This window comes from Tinamus guttatus, unplaced genomic scaffold (assembly GCF_059628265.1).
Source record: "Tinamus guttatus ecotype Peru unplaced genomic scaffold, ASM5962826v1 Tinamus_guttatus_pri_ptg001516l, whole genome shotgun sequence".
Lineage (NCBI taxonomy): Eukaryota > Metazoa > Chordata > Aves > Tinamiformes > Tinamidae > Tinamus > Tinamus guttatus.
The window spans coordinates 18186-31937 of record NW_028290050.1 but is presented as its reverse complement, the minus strand read 5'-3'; the positions used below and the strand labels follow the sequence as shown (position 1 = coordinate 31937).

General features: G+C 67.1%; 1 protein-coding gene across 1 annotated transcript; it reads left to right on the top strand.

Annotated features, from left to right (window-relative positions):
• The first annotated feature begins 1683 nt into the window (after positions 1 to 1683).
• On the top strand, positions 1684 to 13380 carry LOC148590282 (transcription factor Sp1-like). Its single transcript, XM_088539234.1, has 6 exons — positions 1684 to 1730; positions 2624 to 2712; positions 3196 to 4537; positions 10201 to 10369; positions 11005 to 11204; positions 13047 to 13380. Exons 1-6 carry the CDS (start codon positions 1724 to 1726, stop codon positions 13355 to 13357), a joined length of 2118 nt encoding a protein of 705 aa, XP_088395360.1. The 5' UTR covers positions 1684 to 1723; the 3' UTR covers positions 13358 to 13380.
• The last annotated feature ends 372 nt before the right edge of the window (positions 13381 to 13752 follow it).

Genomic DNA, 13752 nt, shown 5'->3' with positions numbered 1-13752 from the left:
ATGATGCAAAACCAAAATAATCAAAAAGGGGGAAAATGATAAAAATAATAACGATAAAAGCGGTCGCTCCTAAAGCGGCTGTGGAGGGACAGCGGGAGCAGCGCAGGAAGGATCCGTCCGTCACGGCCCCCTCGGGATCCCTGATCCGAGTGGAGCCTCCAAAAGCAACACAGGAGGAGCAGGGAAGGCGGGAAGCGGCGCCCCGTCCCGGCGGGATAACGGTGGGATAACGGCGGGATGGCTCTGCTCCGGATGAGAGCGCCGGCATCAAAGGGGAGCCGGGCGGCGGGATGCGGGGATGGACAGCGGTATAGGGGGATGGATGACGGAATACGAGCGTGGACAGCGGGAGCGAGGACGGACAGCGGGACATGAGGACGGACAGCAGGACATGAGGATGGACATCGGGATATGACGATGGACAGTGGGATGTGGGGACAGACAGTGGGATCCGGAGGTGGACGGGGATGCGCAGATGGATGTCAGGATACGATGAACAGCGGGACGTGGGGATGGACAGCGGGACGCCGGGACGGACGGACCATCCCCACCCCTCAGACCAAGCCCATTCCCGTGGCCTTTGGTGCAAGAGCCAGGATCCGACTGCGGAAAAAATGAGAAAAACAAGAGCGTTAAAGATCATTAATGAATATTTGAGAATATTAATGAACATTTGCGAACATTAATGAATATCTGAGAACATTAATGACTATCTGAGACTACCACACGCCTCTTCGGGCCCCAAGATGGCGCCGCCCGGGGAGCGCAGGGCGGGGGCGCCGCGCTGCCCCCCGGCCGGTCCGCGACGCCCCCGCGAGTGGCCCCGTCGCGACAGGGAGCGGCGGACGCGATGTCGCGACAGGACCCACGGGGGGGAAGAGGGGGCGGCCCCGCTGTGAGGAGGGTCCGCGCGGGGGCGGGGCGGGCGCAGGGGACGTCGCCGCTGTCGCCGCTGTCGCGACAGGGCCCCGCGATGGCGGCGGCGGCCGCGGGACCCCGCGCGCGGGGCCGGGCGGAGCCAGCGCCAAGATGGCGCCGCTTCCGCCACCTTCGCGGCGCCGCCGCGCCGTCCCTTCGCAAGGGCACACCCTGGCGGCGCGCCCCGCCCCCGCGCGCCGCCCATTGGGCCGTTTGAGACGGAGCGCCGCTCCCATTGGCGCGCCGCCCCTCCGCGGCCCGCCCCTCCGCGTTCCCATTGGGCAGCGCGGCCGTCACTCGGCGAGCGCGCCTTCCCCGGCGCGGCCAAGCCGGGCGCGGATTGGCGGATCCCGCGGCCCGTCACGCGGCCGCCCCGCCTCCCGCCGCCCATTGGCCGCGGCGCGGCGCCCGCCCCGCGCCTCCTCCCGCCGCCTTGGCCGCTCCCATACGGGGTCTCCGCGGGGGCGCGCGCGCGGGCGCTGATTGGCCGCCCCCCCCCGCGCTCCCATTGGCCGCCCCCCGCGGCGCGCCCCCCCCCCGCCGCGGGGCGTGCCCCGGCGCCGCCCCTCGCCGCACCGCCCTCGCGCGCCATTGGCCGCGCCGCCCGCCGCTCCGCCGGCGGCCGCGGGCGCTGATTGGCCGCGGCGCGCGCGGGGGCGGGCCGCGGGGCCGGGGCCGGGGCCGCGCCGCTCCCTCCCTCGCAGCGCCTCGGCGGTCGGCGGCGCGGGGAGAGGCCGCGTCGCCAGCGAGACGCCCCCCCCCCCCCGCCCCGCGCCGCTTGGGCCCGTCCCCCCCGCCCGCCACCATGAGCGGTAAGGACGGGCCCACCGCGGGGGGGGGGGGGGGGAACGCGGGGGACGCGGCGGGGAGCGGCGGGGGGGAGGAGGACGCGGCGGCGGAGGGGGCGCCCGCACGCGCCCGCCCGCTCGGAGGGGCCAAGCGGCGGCTCCGCCCCGGGCCGGGCCCCGGCGGGACGGGCCGCGCCGGGCCCCGCCGCCCGCGCTGCCCGCGGGGGGGCGGGGAGGGACCCGGGGGAGGGGGGAAGGCCTCGAGGGAGGGACCTGGTGCGGGGGGGGGGGGGGGCGGCGGCCGCGGGGCCGCCCGGCCCGAACGGAGGGGGCGGATTGCGGGGGGGGGGTACCGGGGGGGGGCATTAGGGGAGGATCGCGGGGGGGCCCGATGGGGCGTTTCGGGGCTTGGAGCTTTTGGAAAACCGGGGGAAAGAGCCTGGGAATAGCCCGGGGGGGGCGCAGGGAAGCAGGGAGGAATGCGGGGGGGGGCCCGGTGCCCCCCCCTCCATGTTCGGGAATGGGGGGGGGTTGGGGAGGGTTTTTGGGGGGGCAAATACAGGAGCGGGGGGGGGGGTTAGGAGCGGGGGGCAGCCCCCCGGCCGCTCCCGGGAATCCCGGGGATCCCGGGGGAAGCCGGTGGGCTGGATCCGCCCGGGAAAACCCCTGTCCTGGGGGTGGATCCCGGGGCGGGGGGGGCGAGGAGAGGGGGGCGAAGGGGAGGCCCCGGGAACCGGGAGCATCCGGAGGCGCCGGGAGGATCCGGCCTGAGCGGCCGCTGCCCCCGGGCAGCTCCCGAAAACAGAGCAGGGCCCCCCCTGCCCCCCCCCCCAAAAAATGCCCCTTCCGCTGTCCCCGTGTCCCCGTGTCCCCCCTTCCCGGCGCCGCGCGCTGATTCCCGTCTCCCGCCCGCGCAGACCAGGAGGGTCCGGAGGAGATGGCGCCGGTGAAGCCCGACAAGGGCGACGGCGACGCCAGCAGCACCAGCAGCGGCGCCGAGGCCCAGGTGAGCGCGGGGCTCCCGGCTCCGGAATCCGTGCTCGGAGCCTTTCCCAAGCTCCGGCTCCGGAATCCGTGCTCGGAGCCTTTCCCAAGCTCCGGCTCCGGAATCCGTGCTCGGAGCCTTTCCCGCCTCCCCCCGCTCCAAAACGGGGCTTTCGCCCCGCGCCCGGCTCCTCTCCGTATCCGTCCGCGCGTCCCCGCGGGAGCAGCTTCCCTGGGGAGATTCCCTCCCTTTGGGGACCTCTGGCTCGGGGTTTTCCCTGCTCCCGCCCTCCCGGAGGCCGGAGCCTCCGTCCCTCCCGTCCTGACAGTTGTATTTTCCTGTGGGTGGGTTCTCTCGGGAAGGAGTGTTTATCTTTTCCAAGCAGGCTCCTCCCTGGCTTCTCCCTTTTTTTTTTTTTTTTTCCCTTTCCCTATTTTCCTCCCCATTCCCGGCCGGCCCACGGGGCGGCCCCCGGCGCCGCTGACTCCTCCTCTCCCCGCGCAGGAGTCGCAGCCGTCGCCGCTGGCCCTGCTCGCGGCCACCTGCAGCCGCATCGAGTCTCCCAACGAGAATTCCGACGGCTCCCAGGGCCAGGCGGGCGCCGGCGGCGAGCTGGACCTGTCGGCGGCCGCGGCGCAGCTGGCGCCGTCCCCCAACGGCTGGCAGCTCCTGTCGGGCGGCTCGGGAACGCCGACCCCGTCCAAGGATCCCGCCGGGAACGCCGACGCCAAGAGCCGCCCCGTGAGCGCCGGGCCCTACGTGGTGGCGGCCGCCTCCAACCTGCAGAACCAGCAGGTGCTGGCGGGGCTGCCGGGCGTCCTGCCCAACATCCAGTACCAGGTGATCCCGCAGTTCCAGACCATCGACGGGCAGCAGCTGCAGTTCACGGCGCCCGCGGCGCAGGTCAACGTGCAGCAGGACGCGGCCGGGCAGCTGCAGCTGGTGCCGGGCTCCAACCAGCAGCTCCTGGGCGGCCGCGCGGGCGCGGGGAACCTGCTGGCCGTGCCCAACCTGCTGCCGCAGGCGGTGCCGCTGCAGGGCGTGGGGCTGCCCAACAGCGCGCAGTACGTGGCCAACGTGCCCGTGGCCCTCAACGGCAACATCACGCTGCTGCCCGTGAGCAGCGTGGCCGCCCCCGCGGCGCCCGCGCCCGCCGACGCGCCGCCGGCCACCTCGGCCACCGCCGCCGCCGCCACCGCCGTCACCTCCGGCGCCTTCTTCACCACGGCCAACAGCTTCTCGGCCACCACCACCAGCAGCAACAACAACGGCGCGGGCGGCGCCAGCTTCCCGGCCCGCAGCGCCGGCGCCTCGGACTCGCTGCAGGGCCCGGTGCCCGCGGCGGCGCCGCAGAAGGAGGGCGACGCGGCGGCCGCGCAGCAGCAGCAGCAGCTCCTGCTGCAGCCGCAGCTGGTGCAGGGCGGGCAGGTGCTGCAGCCGGCGCAGGGCTTCGCCGGGCAGGCCCTGGCGCAGGACGCGCTGCAGAACCTGCAGCTGCAGGCGCTGCCCAACTCCGGGCCCATCCTGATCCGCACGCCCACGGTGGGGCCCAACGGGCAGGTGAGCTGGCAGACCATCCAGCTGCAGAACGTGCAGGTGCAGAACGCGCAGGCGCAGACTATCACGCTGGCCCCCGTGCAAGGGGTGTCCCTGGCGCCCACGGGGGCCACCAGCAGCGCCGCGCTGGCGCCCGTGGCCTCGCTGCCCGGCGGCACCGTCACCGTCAACGCGGCGCAGCTCTCCTCCGTGCCCGGCCTCCAGACTATTAACCTCAGTGCCTTGGGAGCGTCCGGGATCCAGGTGCACCAGCTGCAGGGGCTGCCGCTGGCCATCGCCAACACGGCCGGTAAGTGGCTCCCGAGGAGGAACGCTCGGAGCATCCCGGGTTCCGCGTTCTCCGCGCGGTCGGAAGCGGCTGCGCGAGGGCCGGAGGAGGGAGGAATCCGGGCAGGATCAGGCTCTCCTTTCCCGCTCGGATTCCGCCGATTCCCAGAACTCCCTTTGGGCTGGAGGAGGGAGGAATCCGGGCGGAATCAGGCTCTCCTTTCCCGCTCGGATTCCGCCGATTCCCAGAACTCCCTTTGGGCTGGAGGAGGGAGGAATCCGGGCAGGATCAGGCTCTCCTTTCCCGCTCGGATTCCGCCGATTCCCAGAACTCCCTTTGGGCTGGAGGAGGGAGGAATCCGGGCAGGATCAGGCTCTCCTTTCCCGCTCGGATTCCGCCGATTCCCAGAACTCCCTTTGGGCTGGAGGAGGGAGGAATCCGTGCAGAATTGAGCAGGAAGGCAGCGCTCGGCCTCCGCTCATTCCCCAAATTCCCTCAGCTCTTATTGGCATTTCTAAAGCTTGAAAAGCCAGAGGAGATGCCGGAAAAAGGGAGACGGGCAGGGAGGAGCGCGGGATCCACCAGGGCCGGGATGGGCTGGGAAGGTTCCCGGAGCCGCGTCGGGATGAGCCGCTCGGCTGCAGGGAGAGCCGGAGCCTTTTTAGGAGCGAGGAAAGCGCCAAAACCGGCTCAAATCCCATTTGTTATTCCCCGCCTCCTCCGAGGAGGACACAAACACACCCAAAGCCCTTGGGAATTCCCTCCCGGGAGCCGGAGAGCCGGGCTCCGCCGGGAGAGCCGGGCTCCGCAGGGATATTTCGGCAAATCGGTGCCAGGAGGAACTCAGTGCGTTGCTTTTTCCCCAAAAAACATTTCCCTTCAGTTCCGGCTGCCAAGGCGGATTTGGCGCTGGCCGCGTCGCGGTTGCTCAATCCCCTCTCGCGAGAAACAGGCGGCGGAACAGGCGGCGCCGGGGGTTGTTTTCGCGGCGCTGTTTTGCGGCTGTTGCTGCAGCCCGCGCTGGCGGGCGCCGTCGTCCTGGTTTTCCGCCTCCCGGAGCCCCTTTCCCAGCGGGATCCTGCGGGGAGGCCCCGGGGCTCCGGGCGCTTGTCCTGGACACCAGGAGGAGGAGGAGGAGGAGGAGGAAGGGGCGTCGGAGCCGGCGGCTCTGCCCTCGGAGGCGGAGCGGGGAGGCCGCTCCGGAGCCCTCCTCTCCCGGGTCATTTTCCTCCCTTCCCAGCGCCGCGGGGGCCACGGCCCCATGTCCTGGGTGCCAGTTCTGCTTCCCAGCCGCCTTTTTAACATCCCTAGGGAAAAAAAATCGGGAAAAAACCTTTGGGGGGCTCCCGACCCCCCTTTGGAGGCTCCTAACCCCACTTAGGGGCTCCCGATCCCCCTTTGGGGGCTCCCGATCCCCCTTTGGGGCTCCCGATCCCCCTTTGGAGGCTCCTAACCCCACTTAGGGGCTCCCGATCCCCCTTTGGGGCTCCCGATCCCCCTTTGGGGCTCCCGATCCCCCTTTGGAGGCTCCCGACCCCACTTTGGAGGCTCCCGACCCCACTTTGGAGGCTCCCGACCCCACTTTGGAGGCTCCGGAACCCCCCTTTGGAGGCTCCTAACCCCACTTAGGGGCTCCCGACCCCCCTTTGGGGGCTCCCGACCCCCCTTTGGGGACTCCCGATCCCCCTTTGGAGGCTCCCAACACCCTTTGGAGGCTCCTAATGCCCCTTTGGAGGCTCCTAACCCCACTTAGGGGCTCCCGAAGCCTCTTTGGAGGCTCCCGATCCCCCTTTGGGGGCTCCCGATCCCCCTTTGGAGGCTCCCAACACCCTTTGGAGGCTCCTAATGCCCCCTTGGAGGCTCCTAACCCCACTTTGGAGGCTCCCGATCCCCCTTTGGAGGCTCCCGATCCCCCTTTGGAGGCTCCCGACCCCCTTTGGAGGCTCCCAAGCCGCGTTTTGCTCCCGAGGCCCCTTTGCGCCGCCCGGTTTCTCTTCCCCTTTCAGCTCCGCCGAGGAGGAGGAGGGGGAGGAGGAAGAGGCCGACACGGGGAGGCCCTTCGGGGTCCGGCCTCGCTCCGGGGAGACCCGAATTGGGCCGAACGCGTCGGCTTCCCCTTCCCGAGGGAGCGAAATCCCTCGGGATCCTCGGGGACACGGACGCAAAGCCCCGATTGTGTCTCCCTTTTCCCTGCTTTTCAGAGGCGCTTTGTGACCGCGGGCCGGCCGGGAGCCGTCCCGGATCCCGTCCCGGATCCCGCGGCCGGCGCCTCCGGAGCGGGCGGCTCCGCGGGCGGCTGCGGCTCCATCCCGCCGGCCGCGCCGGTCCGACCGGTTCCCGGCTCCTTCCTAATCTTCGGCCTCCCTTGTCCGGCCCTGCCTCTTCCTCCCGGTTATCGCCCCGGCGCAGCCGCTCCGAACGAGGCGGATCCCTTTTTCCTGCCGCCTCCGCATCTTTTTGGGGCCATTTAGTGTCTTTTTGGGGCCGCGCTCCGGCAGCGATCCCAAGGGGAAGCTCTGCCGGCCCTCCCGAGGTTTATCCCTCTTTTGCATTGATCCCAAGGGAATTTAGGGAGAGCTGCCTGTGAGTTTGCAGCCTGGAGAAGGAATTCTGCATCCCTGGGGCCAACCAGAGGTTTCCCAAACCATTCCCAGCGTCAATCCCGCATTTCTTGAGTGATTTCCCCCCTTCCCAAAGGAAGAGCAGTCGGATGTGACGCTCCGAAGCTTCCAAGGATTGAAGGGTGTCGCGGAACCCGCCGAGCGGCTTCTCCAGCCATTAAATCCTAAATTAAGCCGCAATTAGTCATAATTAGGAGGCGGCTCCAAATTCGCACCGATTCCCGCTCCGCTCTCTGGAATTCCGACGCGTCGTTAGGACGGAGCCCGGCTAATTTTCCCCAGCGTTTTCCAGCGAGGAATAACTCGGGTCACGAATCAGGCGGGAGCTCGAGCGCCATCCGGATGGAGGGGACGGGATCGAGCTCCTTGGATCTGCTTGGAGCCGGAGGCCTGGAATATTCGGAAAAGGGATGAGCAGCAGCGGGATGGAGCTTCCGGCCACCGCCTTGGGTGCCAAAGGAAGAGGAGGCGACGTTGGATATGGGATATGTATGGATATGGGAGCTGGATGCGGCTTCCTTGGCTCGCCCGCGCGCTCCGGCGGGATCGGCCGCGGGATTCGGGATGCTCCGGGCTGCGCGTTGCCCCTTGGCTCTATTTCCCTTCTCTCCATCTCTGCTCCCGTTTTGCTTCCGTTTTCCTTCTGGTTCCATTGGGTTTATTCCATCTGATCCCTGTCCCATCATTTCCGGCCAGTAGCTCCAATCTGCTCCCGTTTTTCCAGTGCTGTTGCCCACCCATCCCAAGCGGATTTATTTTGGATCCCAATGCTGCTTTTCCCAGCATTTCCCATCCTCATGGCTCCGATCTCGCGGCGTGTCCCATCCTTGCAGGCAAATCCGTCATTCCTTCCTTCCCAAGGTTTCTTAAGGAGAAAAAGGAAGAAAAGAGGGAAAAAAGGCAGCAGCTCGTTCTGCTATTAATGTGTTTTTAAGGGCTCCAGGGATTCCGAGTGCGGAGCAGGGCCCTGGCAGCCTTCGGAAAAGCTCTAGTCCTGCAGTCATCCCTATTAGCCGAGATAATATCCATAAATTCTCCAGCTGGTTTCTCCCTGCCAAGTTTTTCTTCCCGGAATCGCAATATTCTGGAGGCTTCGGCGCCGTCGGATCCGCTGGCGCTCTGAGATCCGTAATTTATTGGGATCTTAATTAGATGGGAGCCGTAGGTTAACGAGGAGGGAGACGTGGGACGTGCCGGCGGGCTCCAAAACATCCGCGCGTTTGGAAGCTGAAGCTATTCCAGGAAATCGGGGCTGGATTCTCCCCCTTTCCAAGCACGCGGCCGCGTCTCCTCCTTTCTTTTCCTGACAGCCTTCCCGGGATGGCAGCGACAAGGGAATGTTGAATCCAGAGCCGTCCTTGTTTCCAACTACGGAAGCTTCCAAGAGCTTGCGGAAGGGAAAGGGGCGGAATGAAAGGGTTTTATCCCAAAATTCCTAAACGTAGGAAGTGCGGGAATGTTGCTGGTGAGGTAGAGCAGGGCCTGGCCGAGCTTCCCGAAAGCGGCGCCGTCGGAGAGACGGATTCGGGCTCCTCCTGCTCGGGATTCCCGTCCTGCTCCGGCTCCTCGTGTGCTTGGAGGGAAGCGCTGTTTTTCCCGGGCTTTGCCAAGCTGATCCTGCCCTTATTCCAATGCCAACTTTTTCCTGGGAATAGCAGGGAAGAGGGATCAGACCCTCTCCCTTTGTGCTGCCAGGGCGCATGGAGCGTCCGACCCCTACATTTCCAGGTGAATCCTGGAATTCCTAAATTTCCTTGGCGAATCCTCGTGTCCGTGCCACGATCCTCGGGATGCAGCTCGGAGCTCTGTCCCTTGCTGGGCACCAGATGGACATGGAAAAAGCCGCTCCGGACCTTTCGGATCCTGGCTTGGCATTTCCAGTGCCGCTTCCGTAGGGAACCACTGACACCTGCTGGTAAGGGCAGAGGAGCCGGTGGGAATGACGGAGGCACCGGGAATTCGGCGTCATTCCTGCGGACGGTGTGAAACTCCCTCCGGGATGCGGGATGAAATCCCAGGATGTGCCCGGGGAGCGCTGCAGGTTGGCACGAGCTCCGGGGATGCTCAGCCCCAAAAAGCAGCATTTTAAGGAAAATTCCACTCCCTTGTGTCCATCCTCATCGGAGCCGCCTGCCGCTCCAGAGGGGAGTAACCCCCCGCGGGATCGGAGATGGAATTAGACACCGGAATCCATGGAGAGACATAGAAGGGAAATGGAAACGGAGCGGCTTAAAAACTTCCTCCTCTTCCGTCCCCCTCATCCCACATTCCGCATGTTTTATGGATGCGGATGTGGCAGCTCCACCCTCTAATTCCTCCCGTTTTTATATTATTGGGAATCGCTCCTTGAGGGAGCGGCAGCCGCTTTCCGTGTGCGGCGCTGGATGAGTTTCCATCAACTTAATCCCACTTTTTCCCATGCGAGACATGGTTTGCAAAGGGAAAGCTGGCCCTGAAAATTAGGGATAAGGAAGGGTTGCAAAGTGGAAAAATGGAGGTTAAAATCCCAAACGTTCCAGGTGTCGACGCGGGAGGGCCGGGAAGTGCTTGTGTCCTGCGCATCCCTCCCGCCAGCCTCGGATGGGAGGGAAAACAGCCTCGGATGGCTGGGAAGTGGCCGTGGGAATTGTGTCCGGGCCGAATCCGGGGTGTTTTGGCACTCGCTTTATCAGCTCCGTTGATATTTTCGCTCGGAGTCGGCGCAAGGTTGAGCTGGAATAGCTGGAATAGTTGGCAGGTGGCGGCGGGGAGGCCGGCGGGAGGGTTTTCCCAAGGCTCCATGGATCCGCGCGTGGGGGCTGGGAGGGCAGGCGAATTCCCGGGAATGAGGAGAACGGCTGGAAGGAGCGAATTCCTCCGGCTCCGTCAAAGACCTTTTCCGGGACCTTTCCGGCTCCGCGGTTGCCCGGAAAACACAGGGGAAGGATCCGTAGGAATTGAATCCTGCGGCTCGTCCCGCCGGGGCTCTTTCCCAGCTCCGATCCTGCGGAGATCCGGGTGGGAGCCCCGTTCCCAGCCCCGGGACCGCGGCCGGAGCCGCGTGACCGGTGCCGTTCCCTGCAGGAGAGCACGGCGCCCAGCTGGGCCTGCACGGAGCCGGCGGGGACGGGCTCGGAGACGACGCGGCGGCCGGGGAAGAGGGGGAGACCAGCCCGGATCCGCAGCCGCAGCAGAGCCGGAAGGTGCGGCGGGAAGCGTGCACCTGCCCCTACTGCAAGGACAGCGAGGGAAGGTAGGGAGCGAGCGGCGGGAGCCGCGCGGATGTGTCCGGAGACGCGTCCAGGGCCATCTGGGCACCACAGGGATGAGCCCGGAGATGCTTCCAGGGCCATCCGGGCGCTACGGGGATGTGCCTGGAGGCAATTCCAGGGCTATCCAGGCACCATGGGGATGTGTCCGGAGGCAATTCCAGGGCCATCCGAGTGTTGAAGGGATGTGTCTGGAGATGCTTCCAGGGCCATCCGGGCGCCACGGGGGTGAACCCAGAGGCAGTTCCATGGCCATCCAGGTGCTGCAGGCATGAGCCCAGAGGCAATTCCAGGGCTGTCTGGGCACTGCAGGGATGAGCCCGGAGGCAATTCCAGGGCCATCCGAGTGCCAGAGGGATGTGCCTGGAGGCAATTCCAGGGCCATCTGGGCACCGCAGGCATGTCCCCGGAGGCTCTTCCAGGGCCATCCGGCTGCCGCGCGGATATGTCCGGAGGCAATTCCAGGGCTGTCCGCGTGCTGCAGGGATGTCCCCGGAGGCTCTTCCAGGGCCGTGTGGGCTGGAGGGATGAGCCCGGAGGCTCTTCCAGGGCCATCCGGGTGCTGCGGGGACGTCCCTGGGGCCGCTCCCTGAGCGCTCCTCTCCCCGCGCTCTCCCAGGAGCTCCAGCGATCCCGGCAAGAAGAAGCAGCACATCTGCCACATTCCCGGCTGCGGGAAGGTGTACGGGAAGACGTCGCACCTGCGCGCGCACCTGCGCTGGCACACGGGCGAGCGGCCCTTCGAGTGCACCTGGGTGCTCTGCGGGAAGCGCTTCACGCGCTCCGACGAGCTGCAGCGGCACAAGCGCACGCACACCGGTACGGAGTGGGAGCGCCGAGCGGGATGCGGAGCGGGAATGCACACGGAGCGGGAACGCCGAGCGGGAGGGCGCGCGGAGCGGGATGCGGAGCGGGAATGCACATGGAGCGGGAACACCGAGCGGGAGGGCGCACAGAGCGGGATGCGGAGCGGGAGGGCACGCGGAGCGGGATGCGGAGCGGGAATGCACATGGAGCGGGAACGCCGAGCGGGAGGGCGCGCAGAGCGGGAATGCACACGGAGCAGCATGTGGAGCGGGATTGCACATGGAGCAGCATGTGGAGCGGGAACGCGGAGCGGGATGTGGAGCGGGAATGCACACGGAGCAGCATGTGGAGCGGGATTGCACATGGAGCAGCATGTGGAGCGGGAGCGTGGAGCGGGATGTGGAGCGGGAATGCACACGGAGCGGCATGTGGAGCGGGAGGGCGCACAGAGCGGGATGTGGAGCGGGAATGCACATGGAGCGGGAACGCCGAGCAGGAGGGCGCACGGAGCGGGATGTGGAGCGGGATTGCACATGGAGCGGGAACGCGGGGCCAGAGGGCGCACGGAGCGGGATGTGGAGTGGGAACACACACTGAGCAGGATGTGGAGCGGGAGGGCACGCGGAGCGGGAGCGCCGAGCGGGAGCGCCAAGTGGGAGGGCGCACGGAGCGGGAACACCAAGCGGGAGGGCTCGCGGAGCGGGATGCGGAGCGGGAACACACATTGAGCAGGATTGCACATGGAGCGGGATGCGGAGCAGGAACACACACTGAGCAGGATGTGGAGCAGGATTGCACATCGAGCAGGATGTGCAGTGGGAACACACACACAGCGGGATATGGAGTGGGAACGTGCACAGAGCGGGATGTGGAGCGGGAACTCACACTGAGCAGGATGCGGAGCAGGATTGCACATGGAGCGGGATGTGCAGCAGGAACGCACATGGAAGAGGAGCACTGAGGGGGAATGCTGAGCGGGAATGCACGTGGAGCGGGATGTGGAGCGGGAACGCACACAAAGCAGAATACGGAGCGGGATTGCACATGGAGCAGGAGCACTGAACGGGAATGCGCACGGAGCGGGATGTGGAGCGGGAACGCACACAGAGCGGGATGCGGAGCGGGAATGCACACAGAGCGGGATGCGGAGCGGGAACGCACATGGAACAGGAGCGCTGAGGGGGAATGCTGAGTGGGAATGCGCACGGAGCGGGATGTGGAGTGGGAACACACATGGAGCGGGATTGCATGCGGAGCGGGAGTGCCGAGCAGGAAGGCACACGGAGCGGGATGTGGAGCAGGAATGCACACGGAGCGGGATGGGGAGCGGGATTGCACATGGAGCGGGAGCGCCAAGTGGGAACACGGAGCGGGAATGCACACGGAGCAGCGTGTGGAGTGGGAACACACACAGAGCGGGATGTGGAGTGGGAATGCGCACGGAGCGGGATGTGGAGCGGGACTGCACACAGGGTGGGATGCGCACAGGGCAGCACGTGGAGCGGGAATGCGCATGGAGCAACACGCTGAGTGGGAATGGGCGTAGAGCGGCACATGGAGCGGGAACGCGTGCGGAGCGGGATATGGAGCGGGAATCCGCACGGACGGGGCCCTCCTGCATGGGGCCGCCCGGTGTCCCGGCACCGGGCAGGGCTATGGGATGGCCGGGAATCCTTCCCGCTTTTCCGCGGAGGTGGCAAAGCCGCCGTCCCCATGCGTCAACCCGAGGGGATCCCAAGTGCCGGAGCGCAGCGCGTGGGCCAGGCGGGATCAGGAGCGCCGCGCTATTCCCGGGATAAAGCCCTTTCCATCCGGGAAGCGCCTCCCGACGCGTGCGTGTCCGTCCCCTCCCAGGAGAGAAGAAGTTCGCATGTCCCGAGTGTCCCAAGCGCTTCATGCGGAGCGACCACCTCTCCAAGCACATCAAGACGCACCAGAACAAGAAGGGCGGCGCGGCCGGCGGCGCCGCCATGAGCGTCGCCGTCCCCCTGGACACGGGCGGCGCCGCCGGCGACGCGGCCGCCCCCTCGGCCCTCATCGCCACCAACATGGTGGCCATGGAGGCGCTGTGCCCCGAGGGCATCGCGCGCCTGGCGGGCGGCGGCATCAACGTCATGCAGGTGGCCGACCTGCAGTCCATCAACATCAGCGGCAACGGCTTCTGAGGCGGCGCCGCGCGGGGGCACCGCCGCCATGCGTCACCCGCCACGCGAGGCCGCGTCACCGGCGGGAGGTGTCACCGCCTGGAGGTGTCACCCACCATCGTGAGGCGTCACCATCCTGAGGCGTCACCCGCCATCGTGAGGCGTCACCCACCTTGAGGCGTCACCCGCCATCCTGAGGTGTCACCCACCATCATGAGGCGTCACCCACCATCGTGAGGCGGCGTCACCACCTTGAGGCGTCACCCACCATCGTGAGGCGGCGTCACCACCATCATGAGGTGTCACCCACCTTGAGGCGACGTCACCATCATGAGGCGTCACCCACCATCGTGAGGCAGCGTCACCACCTCGAGGCGTCACCCGCCACCATGAGGCGTCACCGTCGTGAGGTGTCA

Bases quoted from the DNA above. Each gene is read 5' to 3' on its own strand.
- LOC148590282 (XM_088539234.1), top strand. The intron at 2,713-3,195 runs GTGAGCGCGGGG...CTCCCCGCGCAG, and splicing joins GCAGCGGCGCCGAGGCCCAG to GAGTCGCAGCCGTCGCCGCT. The intron at 10,370-11,004 runs GTAGGGAGCGAG...GCGCTCTCCCAG, and splicing joins TGCAAGGACAGCGAGGGAAG to GAGCTCCAGCGATCCCGGCA.